General features: G+C 44.7%; 1 protein-coding gene across 2 annotated transcripts in view; it reads left to right on the top strand.

Moving 5' to 3' along the window:
- SNAP25 (synaptosome associated protein 25) overlaps nt 1–19950 on the top strand; it is a 90262-nt gene that overhangs the window by 51580 nt on the left and 18732 nt on the right. For both annotated transcript variants that reach the window (XM_082215683.1, XM_082215682.1), the window contains exons 2-3: nt 13350–13486; nt 15092–15133. In XM_082215683.1, coding sequence (XP_082071809.1) covers nt 13415–13486; nt 15092–15133 — 114 coding nt within the window. In that variant the 5' untranslated portion in view covers nt 13350–13414. The remainder of the gene's footprint in view (nt 1–13349; nt 13487–15091; nt 15134–19950) is intronic.

The raw sequence follows: 19950 nt of genomic DNA, 5'->3' as shown, positions 1-19950 counted from the left end.
AGTTCTTAACCCAAGGTACTATTTCTATGTTAGCAGAGTCTGTAACCTGGAGCATCTGTAACCCGAAGCGTATGTAACCCAAGGTACCACTGTACTTGGGAATGGTCATCTATCTATGGGTAGAGCCATCTGGTATGAACCAGATGAAACTCAGCAATTTTAGTGTGATTCAGAATTAATGTGTGGATTAAGATTCTACAGCGGGTTCCCCCCTCCCAATACTAAGGGTTATTTGAATCCCGTTGATTTCTTTATTTATATATACAGTGGAACCTTGGTTCTCGAACGGTTCTTGAACAAATTGGCTCCTGAATGCCAAAAACCCGAAACCGTTGCGGTTGTTACTATTGTTTCTGGGGCACCTGTGCCAATTGGAAGCTGCGCCTTGGTTTTCGAATGTTTCAGTAGTCGAAGAGACTTCTGGAACAGATTACGTTCAAGAACCAGGGTACCTCTCTCTCTCTCTCTCTCTCTTTCTCTCTCTCTCTCTCTCTCTCTCTCTCTCTCCCTCTCTCTCTCTCTCTCTGTGTGTACAGTGCTTTTAAAAAAAAAAAATTTAGGGGTACTCTCATTTTCCTACTCATATTGAAATAATGCCCCTCAGTTAGGCCAAACTTAGATTCACAAAATGTTTAGGGTTATGTGTACCCCGCATCCCCCCAGAAAAAAGCACTGTATATATAGATATAGATATAGATATGGATATAGATATGGATATGGATATGGATATGGATATGGATATGGATATGGATATGGATATACATATACATATACATATACATATACATATACATATACATATACATATACATATACATATACATATACATATACAGTCATGCCTCGGGTTACAGACGCTTCCGGTTGTGTTTTTTCAGGTTACGGACCACCAAAACCTGGAAGTACCAGAACGGGTTACTTCCAGGTTTCGGCGGTCGTGCATGCGCAGAAGTGCTAAATCGCGCTTTGCACATGCACAGAAGCGCCAAATCACAACCTGCGCATGCGCAGATGCACTGACGTGGGTTGCGAACGCTGCAGGTTGGAAACATGCATCCCGCATGGATCACGTTCGCAACCCGAGCATCCACTGTAGTTTTCTGTTTTACAATTTCAAATACTCCTTTTACATCCTTAAGATATCAATGACTTCCCTTCTTCTCTTTTCATGCTTCCTTTTACATATCATAAATCCCTGCATATTTTACAAAAACTATACCATTCAGTGTTCCATTATTGCATCCATCAATTGTTGTTCACGCTGTTGAATTTATCTCAATGCCACCAGCGTTTTCAGCTGTACACAGTCATTTCCCATATATTCAATCAACGTTTTCCAATCTTCTCAGTCTCCGCTCCTCCACATGCAGCTGCTGGGTGACCTTGAGCCAGTCACACTTCTGTGAAGTCTCTCAGCCCCACTCACCTCACAGAGTGTTTGTTGTGGGGGAGGAAGGGAAAGGAGAATGTTAGCCGCTTTGAGACTCCTGAAGGGGAGTGAAAGGCGGGATATCAAGTCCAAACTCTTCTTCTTCTTCTTCTTCTAAACGGCCTCGGTCCAGTATACCTGAAGAAGCATCTCCACCTCCATCATTCTGCCCAGACACTGAGATCCAACGCCGAGGGCCTTCTGGCGGTTCCCTCACTGCGAGAAGCCAAGTTACAGGGAACCAAGCAGAGGGCCTTCTCGGTAGTGGCGCCCGCCCTGTGGAACGCCCTCCCACCAGATGTCAAAGAGAAAAATAACTACCAAACTTTTAGAAGACATCTGAAAGCAGCCCTGTTTAGGGAAGTTTTTAATGTTTAATAGGTTATTGTATTTTAGTGTTTTGTTGGAAGCCGCCCAGAGTGGCTGGAGAAACCCAGCCAGATGGGCGGGGTATAAATAAATTACTATTACTATTACTATTACTATTACTATTACTACTATTATTATTATTATTAGTGGGGGGACCTTATCTAAATTATATAATTTGGTATTTGAATGATTGATATTAATTGTATTATAAATTGGTATTGTTATAATGAGGCTATTATTGGATTATAATTGGAAATTAATAAAAATTACTATCAGCAAAAAAAAGAAGAGAGAAGGAACGATAGTATAGAACACTAAAAAAGAAAAGAAAAAGGAATGTGCACAGCACTGACAAAGCTATTTGCCATTTATTTTGATGGGAATGTCAGAACCCCAATCACCCAATTGCAGGATATTGCCTTGTAAGCTCTAAAACATTATTATAAAATTGATTCAATCTAAAAATGGTTTATTCTAAAAATGGTTACACAAGCAATATTATATATAACCAACTATAAATATTCTTAAAAAAAAAAAATCACAATGAAGTCCCATTTGGGCAAGTATCAGCGGGATGGCTGAGCTTGCATTTTGCCAACAAGTAGGTCAATGCAGGGTTTGATGGCTGTCACCCATGGTCTCAGATCATTATTGATATGTAGCCTGCCGCTGTATTTCATCTTCACAGCAGTCGTTGCTGAAAAATCTGTCTTGCAAAAATATGTACCACCAAATGGCAGCAGCACAAATATAGCTTCATCGGCAAGGTCAGTGGAAACTCAGTAATTTAGTAACATGAAGCTAGAATTCAGGTAACCTCTCTTCCAAAAAACTATCCTTGAGGATCCTATGTATCGCATGATAATGGGTTGTTCTTCTCGTGCAGTCAAAGACAACTTGGTGACATCATTTGCAAATGAGTTTCGCACCCACTTGAACGTATGTTTCTTTTAAAAAAATAAATAAATCATACTTTTCAAGTTTATACATTTCACTAGTTTTACAATCATTTTGACATTTCAAAACTTGACTTTCTTCCCCCTCTTTCTGCGGTTCCTTAAATTTATTCTTAATATCTTCTGCATATCCAAATTAACTTAATTTGCTCATTTATTCATCTTCTTTAAATATATACTCTTATGAAACTGCAGGTTACTACAATAATCCTGCCAATGTTCTTATCTGTTTACAATTTATCTGTAAATATTCAATAAACCATTTCCATTCTTTTATAAAAAGTTTGTTATCTTGATTTCTTATTCTTTCGGTAAGTTTCGCCATTTCTGCATATTCCATAGGTTTTTTGATCCGTTCTTCCTTTGCTGCGACGTCTTTTTGTTTTGGGGGCGGGTAACATTCTTGCCACAGTAGTGGCATACATGAATAAGTTTCTATACAGTTTAGGTAGTTCTGTCCCTATAATTCCTAAAATAAAAGCTTCTGGTGTTTGTTTGTTTTACAAAGGTTATTTTAAACATCCTTTTCATTTCATTGTACATTCGTACCTTGTTTTGCGACCGGGATCTGTTCCGGATCCCCAGCCGCTAGCTGAAAAAGACACAGGGCAAAGTGTCATGTCTGCAAACGCACACGGAGCAGTTAGCACTTTTGCACATGCGCGAAACGCGATTTAGTGCTTCTGCGCATGCGTGAGTGGCAAACCTGGAAATAACCCATTCCGGTACTTCCGGGTTTGCCGCGGACGTTCGCCAGGATGGATGCTAGACGAGGCGGAAGCTAGCGGAGGTATTACTGTATATTATTTCCCAGTAGAAAATTAGCATCTGTTTCTTCAGCAGAAAAGTAGTGATTTTTTTTTAACTAAACAAACTTCAAATCACACTTGGCTAAACTATTAATTAGCCCTGGTGGCAGATCTGGTGAAACTACAACTAATCCAGAATGCAGCAGCTAGACTGGTGACTGGGAGCAGCCGCCAAGACCACATTGAAAGACTTACATTAGCTCCCAGTACGTTTCTGAGCACAATTCAAAGTGTTGGTGCTGACTGCGTCCTTTATCACCGTAACCATCATCTATGTTATATCCAATACAATATTTATCACTCATGCAATTTGCGAAAATTAGTCTAGGCAAATAAAGATTTTAGTTGGGAACAATGTTTTTTTTAAAATACCCTCTATAACATTCCCACCCCTTTGTAAACTTTTGGGATGTTTGATTCCTGATTATTTCTGTAATTTTTGCAAGTTCCAAATACTCAAACATTTTTATCTGCCTTTCCTCATTCGATGGGGTTTTCTCTCCCTTCCAATCTCTGGCAACCAACATTCTTACTGCTGTTATTGCGTATTAAAATATCATTTTCTTATCACCTGGGATCTCTCTGGACAAAATACCTAGATGGAAGGTTTCTGGTTTTTCATTTTTTGTTTTACAAATGTTTGTTTGAACATTTTCTGGGTCCTGTTATTAATCATTTCCTCCTGCATCTTTTATGCTAATCCAAATCTTTTACATCTCCCATTATGTCCAGAATTCAACCTTAAACTACAAGTGATATCCTACTTATGATTTTAACTGTTTACAATGGTCTTTAAGATAAGTTATAAATTTCCCCCATTCCTGCCAATGTTCTTATCTGTTTACAATTTATCTGTAAATATTCAATAAACCATTTCTATTACAATTTCACACCCCTCCACAAAGGAGTCTTTAAAAATACCCCAAACCTGGGGGCTTAATTCATGGATGATGAAATGATCTTGAAAGATGCTGTCACCATCCTTCCCCCATTTTTGGCTTAACGCTACGAGAAACTATTTTTCTAGCTGCTACAATGAGTGGTTGTCTGAGGCTCTGAGCATCAAACAGATTCAGAATCATTACCTGAGACATTTTTTTGTCTCTCCCTTCTCTAGCCTATGCACCACAGCACAGCTGTAACGTTAATTGCACGCAATTAAGACAATTTATTGCAAAGATATCAATTAGTAGTAAATTGTGCAGATTCTGCGGGGTCCGTAGCTGGAAATCTGGAATTATTCTTCTGTGCAACGTACTTTTTGCAAATGAGTAACCTTGTTGAATTGCTCTGCTGTTTCTATAAATAAAGATGAGCCAGGCCCCCTGTGGGGCATCGTTAATTATGACTAAATACTGGTATACAATCCCCTTTTCTTAAAGAAATCATTTGCGGTGCTTTACAAACACGGATGACCTTGTCAGAGCAATCCACATATTACAAAACACGTCTGCTGTTCTGACCCCTGAGGAGCTGGATGTGGGTGGTACAGCTCATCGGAAGCTACATCTCTAGGAATAAGGAAAACCTCTGTTATAAGACAGCATCTTAAAAAGTAGAGACATCACCTTGCCAACAAAGGTCCGTATAGTAAAAGCTATGGTTTTCCCAGTAGTGATGTATGGAAGTGAGAGCTGGACCATAAAGAAGGCTGATCGCCGAAGAATTGATGCTTTTGAATTATGGTGCTGGATGAGACTCTTGAGAGTCCCATGGACTGCAAGAAGATCAAACCTTTCCATTCTGAAGGAAATCAGCCCTAAGTGCTCACTGGAAGGACAGATCGTGAAGCTGAGGCTCCAATACTTTGGCCACCTCATGAGAAGAGAAGACTCCCTGAAAAAGACGCTGATGTTGGGAAAGATGGAGGGCGCAAGGAGAAGGGGACAGAGGATGAGATGGTTGGATAGTGTTCTCGAAGCTACCAGCATGAGTTTGACCAAACTGCGGGAGGCAGTGGAAGACAGAAGTGCCTGGCGTGCTCTGGTCCATGGGGTCACGAAGAGTTGGACACGACTAAACGACTAAACAACAACAACTGTTATAAGAATCTCAAATATAAAATAAATGTTCATAAATGCAGTGCTTTTTTCTAAAAAAAAAAATGTTTAGGGATACTCTCATTTTGACTCAAGAAAATCACCACTTTATAGTTCAAATTAGAGAAAATAAATACAGTAAATGGACAAAAGTACAAAGATTAACAAAAAGTTTAGGGGTATGCGTACCCCCAGAAAAAAGCACTGTATAAACATACAAGGCAAACATACATACACAAGAATATAAACCACGTATCTGAAACAGTACAGGAGAACAATCCTGAAGCCATTTTGACTCTCCCAAATTGACCTCAAATATTTATCTGCAAGGAGGAAGGAAATGGGGAAAGCTTTCCAATTGTCTTTGGACTGTAGGGGCTTACACCTCCCTTTTCAAATACAGTCGGGTAAGTATCTGTTAAGCTGAGCAAACTATCAATATGCATAAGAAATTCAGGAACTAAAGCACAGTGGTACAATGGTTCTCAAACTTAATCCGTTCCGGAAGTCCGTTCCAAAACCAAAGTGATCCAAAACCAAGGTGCACTTTCCCATAGAAAGTAATGCAAAACAGATTAATCCGTTCCAGACTTTTAAAAACAACCCCTAAAACAGCAATTTAACATGAATTTCACTAACAAGACTAACAAAAAAAGCAATAATCAATGTACTGTACTATAAAATAAATAAGACGGTATTGTATATGATAAAAATTAAAAGTAATTGTTTTTCTTACATGCACTGATGATAGTCATTGTTTGGATGGGGGGCTTTGATCTATTTCCGCGGTCACACAATCAATCAATCAGTAGCTGAACTGGGTTCCACACAGTCACAAAACCAAATGAACCGAAAAGCCTCAAAAACAAAAACGTAAAATAAATAGCAAAAACAAAAGCGCCAAATACAGTGGTGCCTTGGTTCTCGAACTTAATCCGCTCCAGAAGTCCGTTTGACTTCCAAAATGTTTGAAAACCAAGGCGCGGCTTCTGATTGGTGCAGGAGCCTCGGAAACAATAGCCGACAGCTGCATCAGATGTGCGGCTTCAGAAAAATGTTTGAAAACCAGAACACTTACTTCTGCGTTTTCGGTATTTGGGAACCAAGGCATTTGAGTACCAAGGCGTTTGAAAACCAAAGTACCACTGTATTTACCATCTCAAAGGAATGGCCAGGCTATCCAGAAAATGCAACCAAGTAAGGCATTATGAGGTATCCTGGAAGACAGGAGAGGAGCAACACTCAAATTTCCGCTGTAGACCTCCTCCTTTTGTGATGTATGTATGTTTTGGAGGGGGTGGTCTTGGGCTACAGAGGGGGCAATTTCAAAAGTCTATATAGGGGCTCACACACCATTGTTCCGTGTTCTCCTCCCTCCTGCATGTGGTGAGTGGGGACTCTGTTGCAACAGTTTATTTCCTTTAATAAAGATCAGGCTTACTAGCCGCTTTGCTTCTCAATATACCGTATTTTTCGTCCCATAGGACGCACCGCCCCATAGGACGCACCTAGTTTTTTTGGGGGGGGAATAAAGAAAAAAAATATTCCCCCCCCCGGCGCGGGGCTGGCGCGGGGGAAGCCCGAGCTTCCCCCAACCCCAGCCCCGAGAACAGCCTGCTATCTGCAAGCCTAGGGAGCCCGGCAGGAAGTCGCACCGGTCTCCCCAGGCTTGCGGAGAGCTGCGCGAAGCCCAGGACTGCAGGCAGCTCTGCGCAGCTCTTCAGCGCGCCCCAGGCTTCAGAACGCAGGCAGCTCTGCGCAACCCTCGGGAGACCGGCATGACTTTGCACCGGGCTCCCTAGGGCTGCGCAGAGCTGCGCGAAGCCCAGGACTGCAGGCAGCTCTGCGCAGCTCTCGGGAGCCCATTTTTGAAAAGTCCTCGTGCAGAGCTGTCAACAATCTCTACTAATGGACACCTTTTCATATATACCTTTTAACATACACATTTTGGCCAACGAAGTTCCCTAACATAATTCATTTTTAGTTTTTTGAAATGATTCTACTCTTTTAGGACCCTGTGTGTTTATGTTCTATTCTGTTTGCATCTTGTGCACTGCTTTGATGGCATCATGCTCTGAAATGCTGCATAAATTTGGTAAACAGATGATAATATTTTTGTATATTTTCATGAATGTATGCATTTTCTGCACATTTCTTTATCTGCAGCACCGCACGGCAAAAATGTGGAGAAGTGCAAATGTGAAAGGATAGCTGTAATTCAGTTTTCACGGTTTTTCAGTGAGTTAAAATTAGGTCGCTTCCCATTAAAATGTGAGCTGAGCTGATTTCTCCCCGTACAGACCCATTCATACCACAAGAAGACCTAAACGGCTTAGGTGCAGGATCCTTTAAAGATCACCTCATCCCATACCATCCTGCCTGCTCCCCTGAAATCCAAAGAACAGGCCTTTCTCTGTGTCTCACTGAGGCAGAGCTGGGTGGAAATTAGGCAGGGTCTGCCCCATGTAGGAATGAAACACTTTGCTCTAGGAACTGCAGGTCCCTCACATCTTTTTCTCATGTTACTGAAACCCTATTTATTCTAGAAAGCTTTCAGTTTATGAGACTGTGTTTTTATTATTTCTTTAAACTACTGCATCCCCCCTCTTTCTTTTTCTTTTTCTCTCTTTTCTTTCTTTTTGCTTTATACTATTTTACAAAAGCACTTTATGTTGTCGCAAGCCACCCTGAGTGTGTTTTGACACTTAGAAGGGTGGGATAAAACTTCCAGCTAAATAAATAAATTGCTGTTCGATAAGTCACCAAGAGGCAGCTTACAGGAGCTGCTGTAACGTTTGCAAGATACTGGTCTGCAGAACGTGAATACCGTATTTTTCGCCCTATAGGACGCACTTTCTTCCCTCCAAAAATGAGGGGGAAATGTGGGTGCATCCTATGGGGCCGCGTCGGCCTCCGGAGGGTCACGCAGAGCTGCCTGCCCTCCCGGGGTCCGTGCAACTCTGCACGACCCTCCGGAGCCCGGCGCCAAGCCGCACCGGGCTCCGGAGGGTTGCGCAGAGCTGCCTGCATTTCGAAGCCTCGGGCACGCTGTCCGCAAGTCTGGGGAGACTGACGCGGCTCCCTAGGCTTGCGGATAGCAGGCTGTTCTGGAGGCTGGGGTTGGGGGAAGCTCGGGCTTCCCCCGTGCCAGCCCCATGCCTGGGGGGGGAATAATTTTTTTTCTTTATTTCCCCCCCCCCAAAAAAATATTTAGGTGCGTCCTATAGGGTGGTGCGTCCTATGGGGCGAAAAATACGGTATTAATGTGTGAAAAAGTATATCAGCTTACTGTGAAGAGGAGATGCAAGCCTTGGGCTGTAGTCCTTGTATTTTGCCCTGTCTTGCAAAAGTAGCATAGAGAAGTTCTCATAGAATATTCTATCTCCTGCAACCTACTTTATAGCTGCCTGAATGGTTTTATTCCTTTCAATTTTATTGTGGCCACATACGTATTTGCAATCTCCCTGGTCGTGAATGGAGTAGCTGTGCCCCTGAAGGACCAGGTGTGCAGCCTGGGAGTCATTTTGGACTCACAGCTGTCCATGGAGGCACAGGTCAATTCTGTGTCCAGGGCAGCTGTTTATCAGCTCCATCTGGTACGCAGGCTGAGACCCTACCTGTCCGCAGACTGTCTCGCCAGAGTGGTGCATGCTCTAGTTATCTCCTGCTTAGACTACTGCAATGCGCTCTGTGTGGGCCTACCTTTGAAGGTGACCCGGAAACTACAATTAATCCAGAATGTGGCAGCTACACTGGTGAATGGGAGTGGCTGCTGAGACCATATAACACTGGTCCTGAAAGACCTACATTGGCTCCCAGTACATTTCTGAGCACAATTCAAAGTGTTGGTGCTGACCTTTAAAGCCCTAAACGACCTCAGCGCAGTATACCTGAAGGAGCGTCTCCACCCCCATCATTCAGCCAGGACACTGAGATCCAGCGCCGAGGGCCTTCTGGTGGTTCCCTCATTGTGAGAAGTGAGGTTACAGGGAACCAGGCAGAGGGCCTTCTTGGTATTGATGCCCACCCTGTGGAAAGCTCTCCCATCAGATGTCAAGGAAATGAACAACTATCTGACTTTTAGAAGACATCTGAAGGCAGCCCTGTTTAGGGACGTTTTTAATATTTAATGTTTTATTCTGTTGGGAACCGCCCAGAGTGGTATTTTTATTTTTATCTGAAATGCCTATGTTTACCACTCTGAAATCCATTTCTGGATGAAGGATGATTTATAAATTTTAAAAATAAATAAGCCATCTTGGATCTCGGGGAGATCAGGAGCCACAACTGATATTCCTCCACATAAATGCCATGTGTGCCATTTTTGTCTTTGGCCACTTCTGTGGTCTGTCATTTTTTTGCTCCACCCATCTGCACATGTCTAGTCCCTCTTCATTGCCATTCCTGGTTGTTTTTCCTCTTCATATTCTGGTGGGTGCCCGAGATGCTCCCCCAATCTCTACCTACCCCTCACTTCCAAGTCAATCTTCCTGTTGACAACCAGATTGCTGCACAACAACAGTGGTACCTTGGGTTACAGATGCTTCAGGTTACAGACTCCACTAACCTAGAAATAGCACCATATTTTTCGTTCTATAAGACGCACCAGACCATGAGACGCACCTAGTTTTTGGAGGAGGAAAACAAGAAAAAAAATATTCTGAATCCCAGAAGCCAGAACAGCAAGAGGGATTACTACGCAGCGAAAGCAGCAATCCCTCTCGCTTCTGGGATAGCTGCGCAGCCTGCATTCACTCCATAAGACGCGCACACATTTCCCCTTACTTTTTAGGAGGGAAGAAGTGAGTCTTATAGAGCAAAAAATACTGTACCTCAGGATAAGAACTTTGCTTCAGAATGAGAACAGAAATTGTGTGGCGGCGGTGCAGCAGCAGCGGGAGGCCCCATTAAGTAAAGTGGTACCTCAGGTTAAGAACAGTTTCAGGTTAAGAACGGAGCTCCGGAACGAATTAAGTTCTTAACCTGAGGTACCACTGTATTTCTGAAGTGGAGGAGACACTGAAAATACATTCATGTGGAATACAGTTTTGACAACCTGAGTCTCCGATATAACGCTTGATGGCTTATTTAAGGTTTGTTTGGTTTGTCATGTCTCCGAGATAGCGGTTATGTCAACATCCAGGCAATTGCCTCTTGTTCAGATTTAATTAACAGATACATCTCAGTGAGAAGAGTCCTCTCTCCCACAGTGGTGATGCGTCATCGAGGAAAAGCGATTTCATAAACTGAAATCCTCTCACTGTCGAGGGGCAAGGTTACGGAGGAGTTCCCTGATGCCAAGTTCATCCTATCAACTAAAGTAGGGAAATGTTGAGGACAGAAGGAGAAGGGGACGACAGAGGACGAGAGGGTTGGACAGTGTTCTTGAAGCTACCAGCATGTGTTTGACCAAACTGTGGGAGGCAGTGGGAGACAGGAGTGCCAAGTTCATCCTATCAACTACAGTAGGGAAGGATTGAGGGCACAAGGAGAAGGGGACAACAGAGGATGAGATGGTTGGACAGTGTTCTTGAAGCTACCAGCATGTGTTTGACCAAACTGTGGGAGGCAGTGGGAGACAGGAGTGCCAAGTTCATCCTATCAACTACAGTAGGGAAGGATTGAGGGCACAAGGAGAAGGGGACAACAGAGGATGAGATGGTTGGACAGTGTTCTTGAAGCTACCAGCATGTGTTTGACCAAACTGTGGGAGGCAGTGGGAGACAGGAGTGCCAAGTTCATCCTATCAACTACAGTAGGGAAGGATTGAGGGCACAAGGAGAAGGGGACAACAGAGGATGAGATGGTTGGACAGTGTTCTTGAAGCTACCAGCATGTGTTTGACCAAACTGTGGGAGGCAGTGGGAGACAGGAGTGCCTGACCTGATCTGGTCCATGGGGTCACGAAGAGTCAGACATGACTAAACCACTAAACAACAACAACAACAACAACAACAAAGCAGTTTAGATGCTCTCTGAAAGCTGGGTCAGCCTTAACCGCTGTAAATTATGACTGATGGTCTTCAGTCCTTATAGAAGACAGGTGTCAGTTCAAGGACTCAGCTCTCCCCCCCCCCTTTGGCAGTAGATAAGTAGAACAAAGAGAAAGGAGTCTCTTACCAGTTAGAAATTTTAATGATCACAGCGAGAGAACAAAGAATCCATTCCGAGGGATGAAGGTGCTCCCAATTAAGGGTTTCACCCACTCCCCCCCAGTCATCCACGTCATTTCCGTGTCTGGCAACCTGATCTCGCAACCATTGTGCTTTCTGTGCTGCCACCTTATCTGCTCTCCTTGACCTTGGGCTGAGCGGATGGATGCTTTCCAGCGAAAGTGAGTCTGTTAACTCTCTCTGCCCCAGTTCTTCTTCTCCTAGCTGTTCACCACCCAGGTCTTCCCAATTTCTGTCTTCTGAACTATGTCCCTTTGCAAACCACTGTTCCAAATCTATATTGTCCCACTGTCCCTGGGAAGATTCAAGATCCTGATCAGGAGCAGGGGGGGGGAGACTCCCACCATTCCTCATCTGTGCAGCCCTCCTCAGCACGGTCCCTGACAACAGGTGTGCTTCATCAGTTTTGCCAATAGTGAAATTTCACCGTTAGGAATTTATGGGACCTCCCATGGTGTGTCATAGATAAAAGAAGGGTGTCCTTGCTACTTTTTCTCAGAAGCTCTTCCTCAGTGGGGAACATTTTGTGCTGTACAACATTCATGATCAGAAAGCATTATGGCATTATGGAAACCAGGTTTGCAAGCATGGCAATGATGCTCAAGGAATATGTTCAGCTTGTATTCCAATGTGAATGGACCTGTTCCATGCCTCCTTTTTCAATACACATTTTCACATGGATTTGAGAGTTTCTAAAAATCTGCACAATAACATGGAATGGGGTGTGTGGAACAGCCTTTATAATGTGTGACTGACATGGACTGAAAGTAGACTGGGGAAACTCAGTCAGATGGGTGGGGTATAAATTAGTATTAGTATTAGTATTATTACTTAATAAGTTATCATGCTCCATTGCTTTATCCTTTCCTGATGGCATAGGGGGTAACAGAGAAGGCCATGTCCCTATATTTCTTCTTTCAGTGAAGACAACTTTCATGCAGGACAAAGACCCAACCCACAGTCCAACCATTTCTACTCAAGTTTTGAAGCTTGGGGAACAGCTGGGGCTTTGCGGTACATTCTGATCCTTAGAAATTGCTGTTTTAATTCTGTCACCAACTTTGAATAAAGTTCTGACCATCTGAGGTAAAACGTTGTTTGTGAGATCTTTCCATGGAGTCACTTTGCATTGGATTAGCAGCTCCACGGAGGCTGACTTGGTGTCTTTAGAAAACAGAAATGAATCAGTTCTTCTTCGTGATTGTACCAAGGAAGCAAACATTTGGGTTCCTATTGAAGAGAGTGACTAATACCCCAGAAATAGAACAACATCACCTTGGGAACAATCTATGACTGTTCTCTAGCTCATAAGAATTGCCTGGCACAGTTAAATGATTTGACGGTGAGAGCAGTAATCTAAGAGGGTTCTTTGAAAATACCTGGCACTGACGCACAGATATAATCCAGAAGAGAATTGTTTGTGTGAGGTCACTAATCTGATGTTGCTTTTCAAAATGATCATCATAGCACGCAAATGTCCAGAGTGAAACCTGTTTGATTTCGCTTCACTGAATTTATTCCTCTTTCTTTCTTTCTTTCTTTCTTTCTTTCTTTCTTTCTTTCTTGTGTTCTAGGCTTGCTGGCAGAGCCAAGGAAATTTGCTTGACGCAGAGGGCCAGCCCACACACCCACAGCCAAAATGGCCGAAGACGCTGACATGCGCAATGAGTTGGAAGAAATGCAGCAGCGTGCTGACCAGATGACCGATGAGGTGAGGGAAATGTGGCTGGAATGATAAGCAGGGGAAAAACCACAGCCTCAGGCTAAGATCCTCACCCAGAGAAATGTAGACTTTTTCTGTTGGCTCCTGCTTTCTCAGCTCCATCATTTTGATGTTCTGAATTCAGAAGTGAGAAAGCTCCTGCTACACCTTCCACCATCCCTAGCAGTTGGCAGGGGTGTGTGGTGGGTGCGGACCGCCCCAGGTGTCACCACTGAGGGGGGGAACAAAATGCCAGGCGGCACTCACCATGGGGCCTGCAGTGCGCCCGAGCCACGCATCTCTCCTGGGAGAGATGCTGTGGCTTGGGCGCATGCAGGCTCCGTGCTGCCCAAACGGTCTGCCCACTGCCTCCCCCCCCCCCAGCTGCAGGGCGGCTGAGTAGGAGAAGGCAAGCAGACTCCAGAGGCCCCGTGGTGCGCCCTGCCCCTAGGGGCAGCTTGCCCCACCCCTGGGCACGCCGCCCTAGGTGCCTGAGTGGCTTCCTCCGCCGCTGGCCGTTGGCTATGCTGGCTGAGACTGATGGGAGCTGGAGTGCAAGAGCAAGCAGAGGGCCATGACTTCCCCACCCACTAGAGAGGCAAAAGTTTGAACCTGGGGCCTTCTGCGTGAAAAACCAGGTGCTCTACTAATCAGCGGTGACCCTTCTCATGAAGGAAGCAAAGAATGCAGAAGAGTAATTCCAGAGGGGTCGAAATATTGTCCAACGACAAGGCCTCTCCCAGATTCTGCTGTTGACTTTGTGAAGTCTTCATGTAGGAAGGAAGAGCGCTTCTGGTGACTTAATTTTTAAAGTGCCTTTGTTTAAAACATACCAGAAAGTGCAAATTGAGTCATTTTGCTGTGCCTTTCATTGATGCACCTCAGCAAGCAAAGAAGAACCTGTGGCCCTCTAGAAGTTGTTGGACTTCAGTTCCCATCAGCCCCAACCAGTATAGCCAGTGGCCAGGGATGGTGGGAATAGTAGTCCACCAACATCTGGAGAACTACAGGTTCCTCTTCTCTGTTCTAGCCTTTACAACCAGCAAACAAGCTAGGTACAGATCTAACAAGCTTCTTTGGGCAGCCTCTTTGAGCAGTGTTTTGGGTGGGGGAAAGGTGGCATAACTTGTCTAAATAAGCAACCACACATGTATTGCTACTTGTGGGATATGCTGCTATCACAAAGAAAATTTAACCTGCAAATTTTTGGTTGTAAGGTTCTCATGACTTCCTCTACTGGGCAAGAACCTTGTCCTTTTCACACACACCCAACCTGAAGCAGCCATAGTCTGTTGTAGTATAGTTGGAAAACAATCAGAAGAGTTAGAGTGGTATAGTGTTAGACTAGGAGTAGAGGGACCCAGATTCAAACCCCTGCTTCACGAAGCTCACTGGCTGGTTGTGGGCCAATCACTATCTCTTAGCCCAGCCTATGTCACAGTGTTGTTGGAAAGATAAAGTGAGAGGGGGAAGATAACCATGTAAATAAATTAAAATAAGACAGATGTCATCATTTTTTTTATTTGACGTGCTTATGCTCTGCATGTTTCTGAGCTGAAACGGTTTAGCAATTCTAACTCTCTTCCTCTGTTTTTCCCCCCATTTCCTTCTCAGTCACTCGAAAGCACTCGTCGTATGCTGCAGCTTGTTGAAGAGGTAAGGAATCCATGGCTTAACTTCAGTGTTTTCTCAGGAATGCTGAATGGTTTGCAGGAGTTGACCCATCTCAAAGCCCATGATGCAAATGATGACGAAGGTCACACTCATTGCCTCCTGGAGATTGTCCCATCTATGGAATGACCTCTCTAAACACAGTGGTTTGTTTTTCTTTCAAAGCACTTCTACAGTTTTGGGTGAATGCACATGCTCATCCAGCATACATTAAGCCAGGCGGTGGTGCCCTCTCCAATGTGGCCCGCCAGAGCGCAGCGGAAGAGTCAGCCTCAGAAACTGAGCTAAGCGAGCAAGAGGCCAACTCTGCAAATGGCTGTCAGAGTCTAGAAAGGGCAGCCCTCTCCTTCCCAGGGAAGATGTTAGCTCACAAGGAGAGGGAGAGTTAGAAGGTGGCCAGAGCATTGCCAGGCAGCCAGCAGATAAGCCAGTGTCTGGTGCTGTGTCTTCTGGGAGTGGGGAGGAGGCAGGCCAGCCATTCAGTCCCCGTACTAGGAAACTGAAGACGCTCAGAGAACAACGGAAGGGAAGGAGAAGAAAGGCGGGATTTTGGCATCCTTCCTGTTGGAGGAGGGACATTGATTCAGACTGATCAACTACTGTTAATGCAAGCAGGCAGGGGCCGTGCTCTGGATATTTATATTGTAAATAAACATACATAAAACCGACAGAGAGTCATTGCTGCTTATCAGACTGCTTGCCTGCCAGAGATCGTTATACTCATAGGCACATAATTTTCTGGTAACATGAAGGGCAATGCCATACAACAGAAAGCTTCCTGAAGCTGCTTTTTGGTGGTGTGGCAGAAGAATACATAATACCAGAAATGTTGTGTTACTGCTGTCCTGTTAAGATGGATAGAACCAACAACTTTCAATCTGACATCAGTATGAATCCGTCAGATTGACAGGTATCAAAGTTGGCTTTCTCTGTGGTGAGTCATGAATTCAGAGCTCTTTTTGTCCATGCTGTCACTTCTGGATGGAGGTGGTAGCTCTCATTGCACCCTCCCTTTGAAATGCAATGCTGTCCAGAGTAAATGCAACCCAAACCTGCAAGTGCACTCCAGATTGTGCATAAAATAGGCTCCAGCACTACTGCTCATCAACTGATAGGCATGGGATTTGGTGGTCACATACCGTGCCTGGGCTGGGCATGGTGTTTTGAAGTCCTGAGACTTCCAAACTCCTAATTGTTTGGCAACAAGGTGGGCATTCCTGCCCCGTCAAATTTGGCCCACAAGACTAGACCCTGGCCTGCATGGAGCCCAAAAGATTCATGACCCCTGAGCTACTCTGCCCACCAGCAGCTCTCAGACGAGGATCATGCCCATGAGCTGCTTTCTGATCTTTCCTACTGGAGATGCCATCGACTGAGCCCAGATACCAGCTGAGTGCAAGCTATTTGCTCTAGTGCTGAGCCTCTCCCCTGTTGATGGTGATGTCTTGGCTGTGATCGTGCAGCAAATTTATAACAGGGCACTAGGGCAGAATGAAGGCCTTTTGCAAAGGGGAAGAAGGCAAGTTTCACATATAGGTGGGTGTCACCAAATCTGGAGCAGACATCCTTTCCTATTGAAACATTTGACCCCTGGGCCAAGTCTGGAGGAGAAAAACATGAAGGAAAAGGCCAGTTCTCATGATAAATCAGCCTGGCATTTAAGCATGCTGCTTTCAGAAAAGAACAGCTATCGAGGGAAATGTCATGAACTACTGGTGTTAGGGGTGGGCTTAATTTTTGTGCTGTTCTATTTTTCATTTTTGCAGTGGACGATTGGGAGGGTAGGGGAAGCATGTATAAAATCTTCTCCCAAAGATCAGCACTGTCCTAGCATAAAGCTGCAGTCCTGAGCACATTTACTTAAGAGAGTAAGCTCATTGGCCACTGGGAAGGCCATAGCTCAGGAGTCTGCATGCATCATCACTGCATGCAGAAGATGCCTGTTTTGAACCCTGGTGCCTCTAGGTGGGGCTGTTAGTATTCCCTGCCTGAAACCATGGAGAGCCACTTCCATTCGGTGTAGACAATACTGAGCTAGATTGAGTCATTAGTCTGATTAGCTTCAGACTTTAGATTAGCTTCAACCAGAGCCAGGGCCTTTTCAACACTGGCTCCGGCCTGGTGGAACGCTCTGCCTCATGAGACCAGGGCCCTGCAGGATCTGATTTCTTTCCGCAGGGCCTGTAAGACAGAGTTGTTCCGCCTGGCCTTTGGCTTGGAGCCAAATTGATTCCCTCCCTCTCTTTTTTTTTCTTTTCTCCTCCTGTGATGAGGCTGCATTTTAATATTTTAATGCTTCAATATTTTAATGTTGTATTTTAATCTTGTTTTTAAGTTGTATTCATTCAACTTGTTTTTATTATTGCTTGTTAGCCGCCCTGAGCCCAGCCTTGGCTGTGGAGGGCGGGGTATAAATAAAAATTATTGTTGTTGTTGTTGTTGTTGTAAGAAATCTTCCTATATGCCTAATTAGTGCTGCACATCACCTTTTCCTCTGAAGTCATGACTCTCTTGAAACACACACACAAATGCACACATTATGGCAAAGATTTGCCCCATGTTCACATGCCCCAGTGGAAATGAAAAGATTTCTTTATGATAGGGGGAAGGTTCTGTGAAAAGGGGCTCCCTTTTTTGCAGAAGTCAAGAAATGAGCAGGAGCTTGGTGGCTTCTTGGGGGAGATTCCAAGTGATTACCTTTCCATATTTTAATGGGCCATTGGGCTACGCCAGCCTTTAACCTGGTCCTCTCCAGATCTTTTGAACTACAACTCCAAAACGTAGTAGTCCAAACCATGTGGAGAGCACCTAGGTGGTTAAGGCTGGGCTACAGGATGGTGTCAACACACGCAAATGGTAAATAAGGAGTTCCTTGTACAGCTGGGAGGCGCAGGACTGAGAAAATAAATTGTAACTCATGCCTAAGAAATGGTTCTGCAGCCATTCCTGTGTCCTTAGGCAACTGACTCATCCTTTTAGTGTCTTCTAACTGTTGGCAATGTCAGGCTGTCCTAGTAGTTTAATGTCTCTCCTACCTCAATCAAAACAAGGTTGCTACCCCAGAGTAAATGAAATGAAATGTATTTAATTGCCTGCTTTTAGACTGTGTGCTCTGTTCCTCCAGCAGACATGATATGTTCCCTTTCGATCCTAAGGAGTGCTTATGGGAGATGCTGACATACAAGTGTTTGGAGTGTTTCTCACACACAATCTCTTGCTGCACAGCCCATCCTGTTCAGGAGGGTCTCCTGACCCCCAGGAGAGGCTTTTCATTTCCATGAGCAGGTGGGAACAAGGGATGAACAAGTCCTCTTCTACCATCCCCCTTCCATGAGCTCTTCTTAGCAGGGCCGGCCCACCTATGAGGCAGAGGGAAGCAGCTGCCTTGGGCAGCCGAAGCTCCCAAGGTGGTACCCCTGTGGGTGCCCCACTGTCCCCCCGGCCTCCACCGGTGGCAGAGAAGCAGTGCCACCATCAACACTGATTTCGGTGAGATCTTGCAAGACCTTGCCAGAACCTACAGTAGGTGCCGCCACTTTGCTTCTTAGGATTCAAGCCTTTCTCTTTGCTTAGACAACTTTTGACCCACCAAACTGAAACCATAACATCTCAGAGAATCTTCTCATAAATTTTCCGAGAGCTCCCCCCAGCCTCTCCACTTTTGGGGAAATTCTGCCTCCCTCAACAGAGACTGTTCAGTGAAATCCTCCACTCCCTATCCCTGTTTGCCTCAGCATGGGTATTTGTGAGGGCCATTCTCCGTCAAACTATGTGTGGCATTCACTAACCAAGGTTCAGATTCTGTTTCCGGTTCTCACTCAAGCAGAGACTATTCTTTGTCTTGTCCACATTCCTGCCTCTGCCTTCCTTCACCTTAATCTTGATTTCTGATTTTTTAATATTGTATTTATTTACCCTTATCGTGACACGAGTGGCGCTGTGGTCTAAACCACTTAGCCTCTTGGGCTTGCCGATCGGAAGGTCGGCAGTTCGAATCCACTTGACAGGGTGAGCTCCTGTTGCTCTGTCCCAGCTTCTGCCAAGCTAGCAGTTCGAAATCACACCAGTGCAGGTAGATAAAAAGGTACCACTGAGGTGGGAAGGTAAATGGCATTTCTGTGCGCTCTGGTTTCCATCACGGTGTCCCGTTGCACCAGAAGCGTTTCAGTCATGCTGGCCACATGACCCAGAAAGCTGTCTGTGAACAAACGCTGGCTCCCTCAGCCTCAAAGCAAGATGAGCGCAGCAACCCCATAGTTGCCTTTGACTGGACTTAACTGTCTAGGGGTCCTTTACCTTTTTTTACCTGTAGATTATCACCCACTGACTCCATGACAAAATTGCTGCTCGCATCAACAATAGCATCATTACATGAGTTATGAGTAATCAAAGATTTGATCCTGTGCTCCTATAGATCAGAGTAATTGAGTTCAATGGAAATTTGACTGGACTTAACTGTCCAGGATCCTTTAACTTTAACTTTTTTTACCATATTTACCCTTAGTGACTAGCCTAACTTGGTGCGTGTGCTTATGCATCACAACTCTCTGTCCTTCACCCAGGCAAGCAAAAGGCACTGCCAAAATTTAATAATACATTGCAGCCAGGCCAAAACACCCAGGGTGGAAAGCAGTGCCAATGAGGGGTGCGGCCTAGATAGACTGGGTGTGGCCTGGAGCAGAACCAGACAAAGAACCCTTGAAGGCCACATTCTGAAGTTCTCCATCCCTGCCTCACATGAACACCCTACCGGATAGTCATGCCCTGTAGGAGAAGGGAGAAGATGTGATCTTATTCCCCCA

This window comes from Podarcis vaucheri, assembly GCF_965113315.1.
Source record: "Podarcis vaucheri genome assembly, chromosome: 3".
Taxonomy (NCBI): Eukaryota; Metazoa; Chordata; class Lepidosauria; order Squamata; family Lacertidae; genus Podarcis; species Podarcis vaucheri.
The sequence above is the reverse complement of the archived record's forward strand: the minus strand, read 5'-3'. Positions and strand labels throughout refer to the sequence as shown.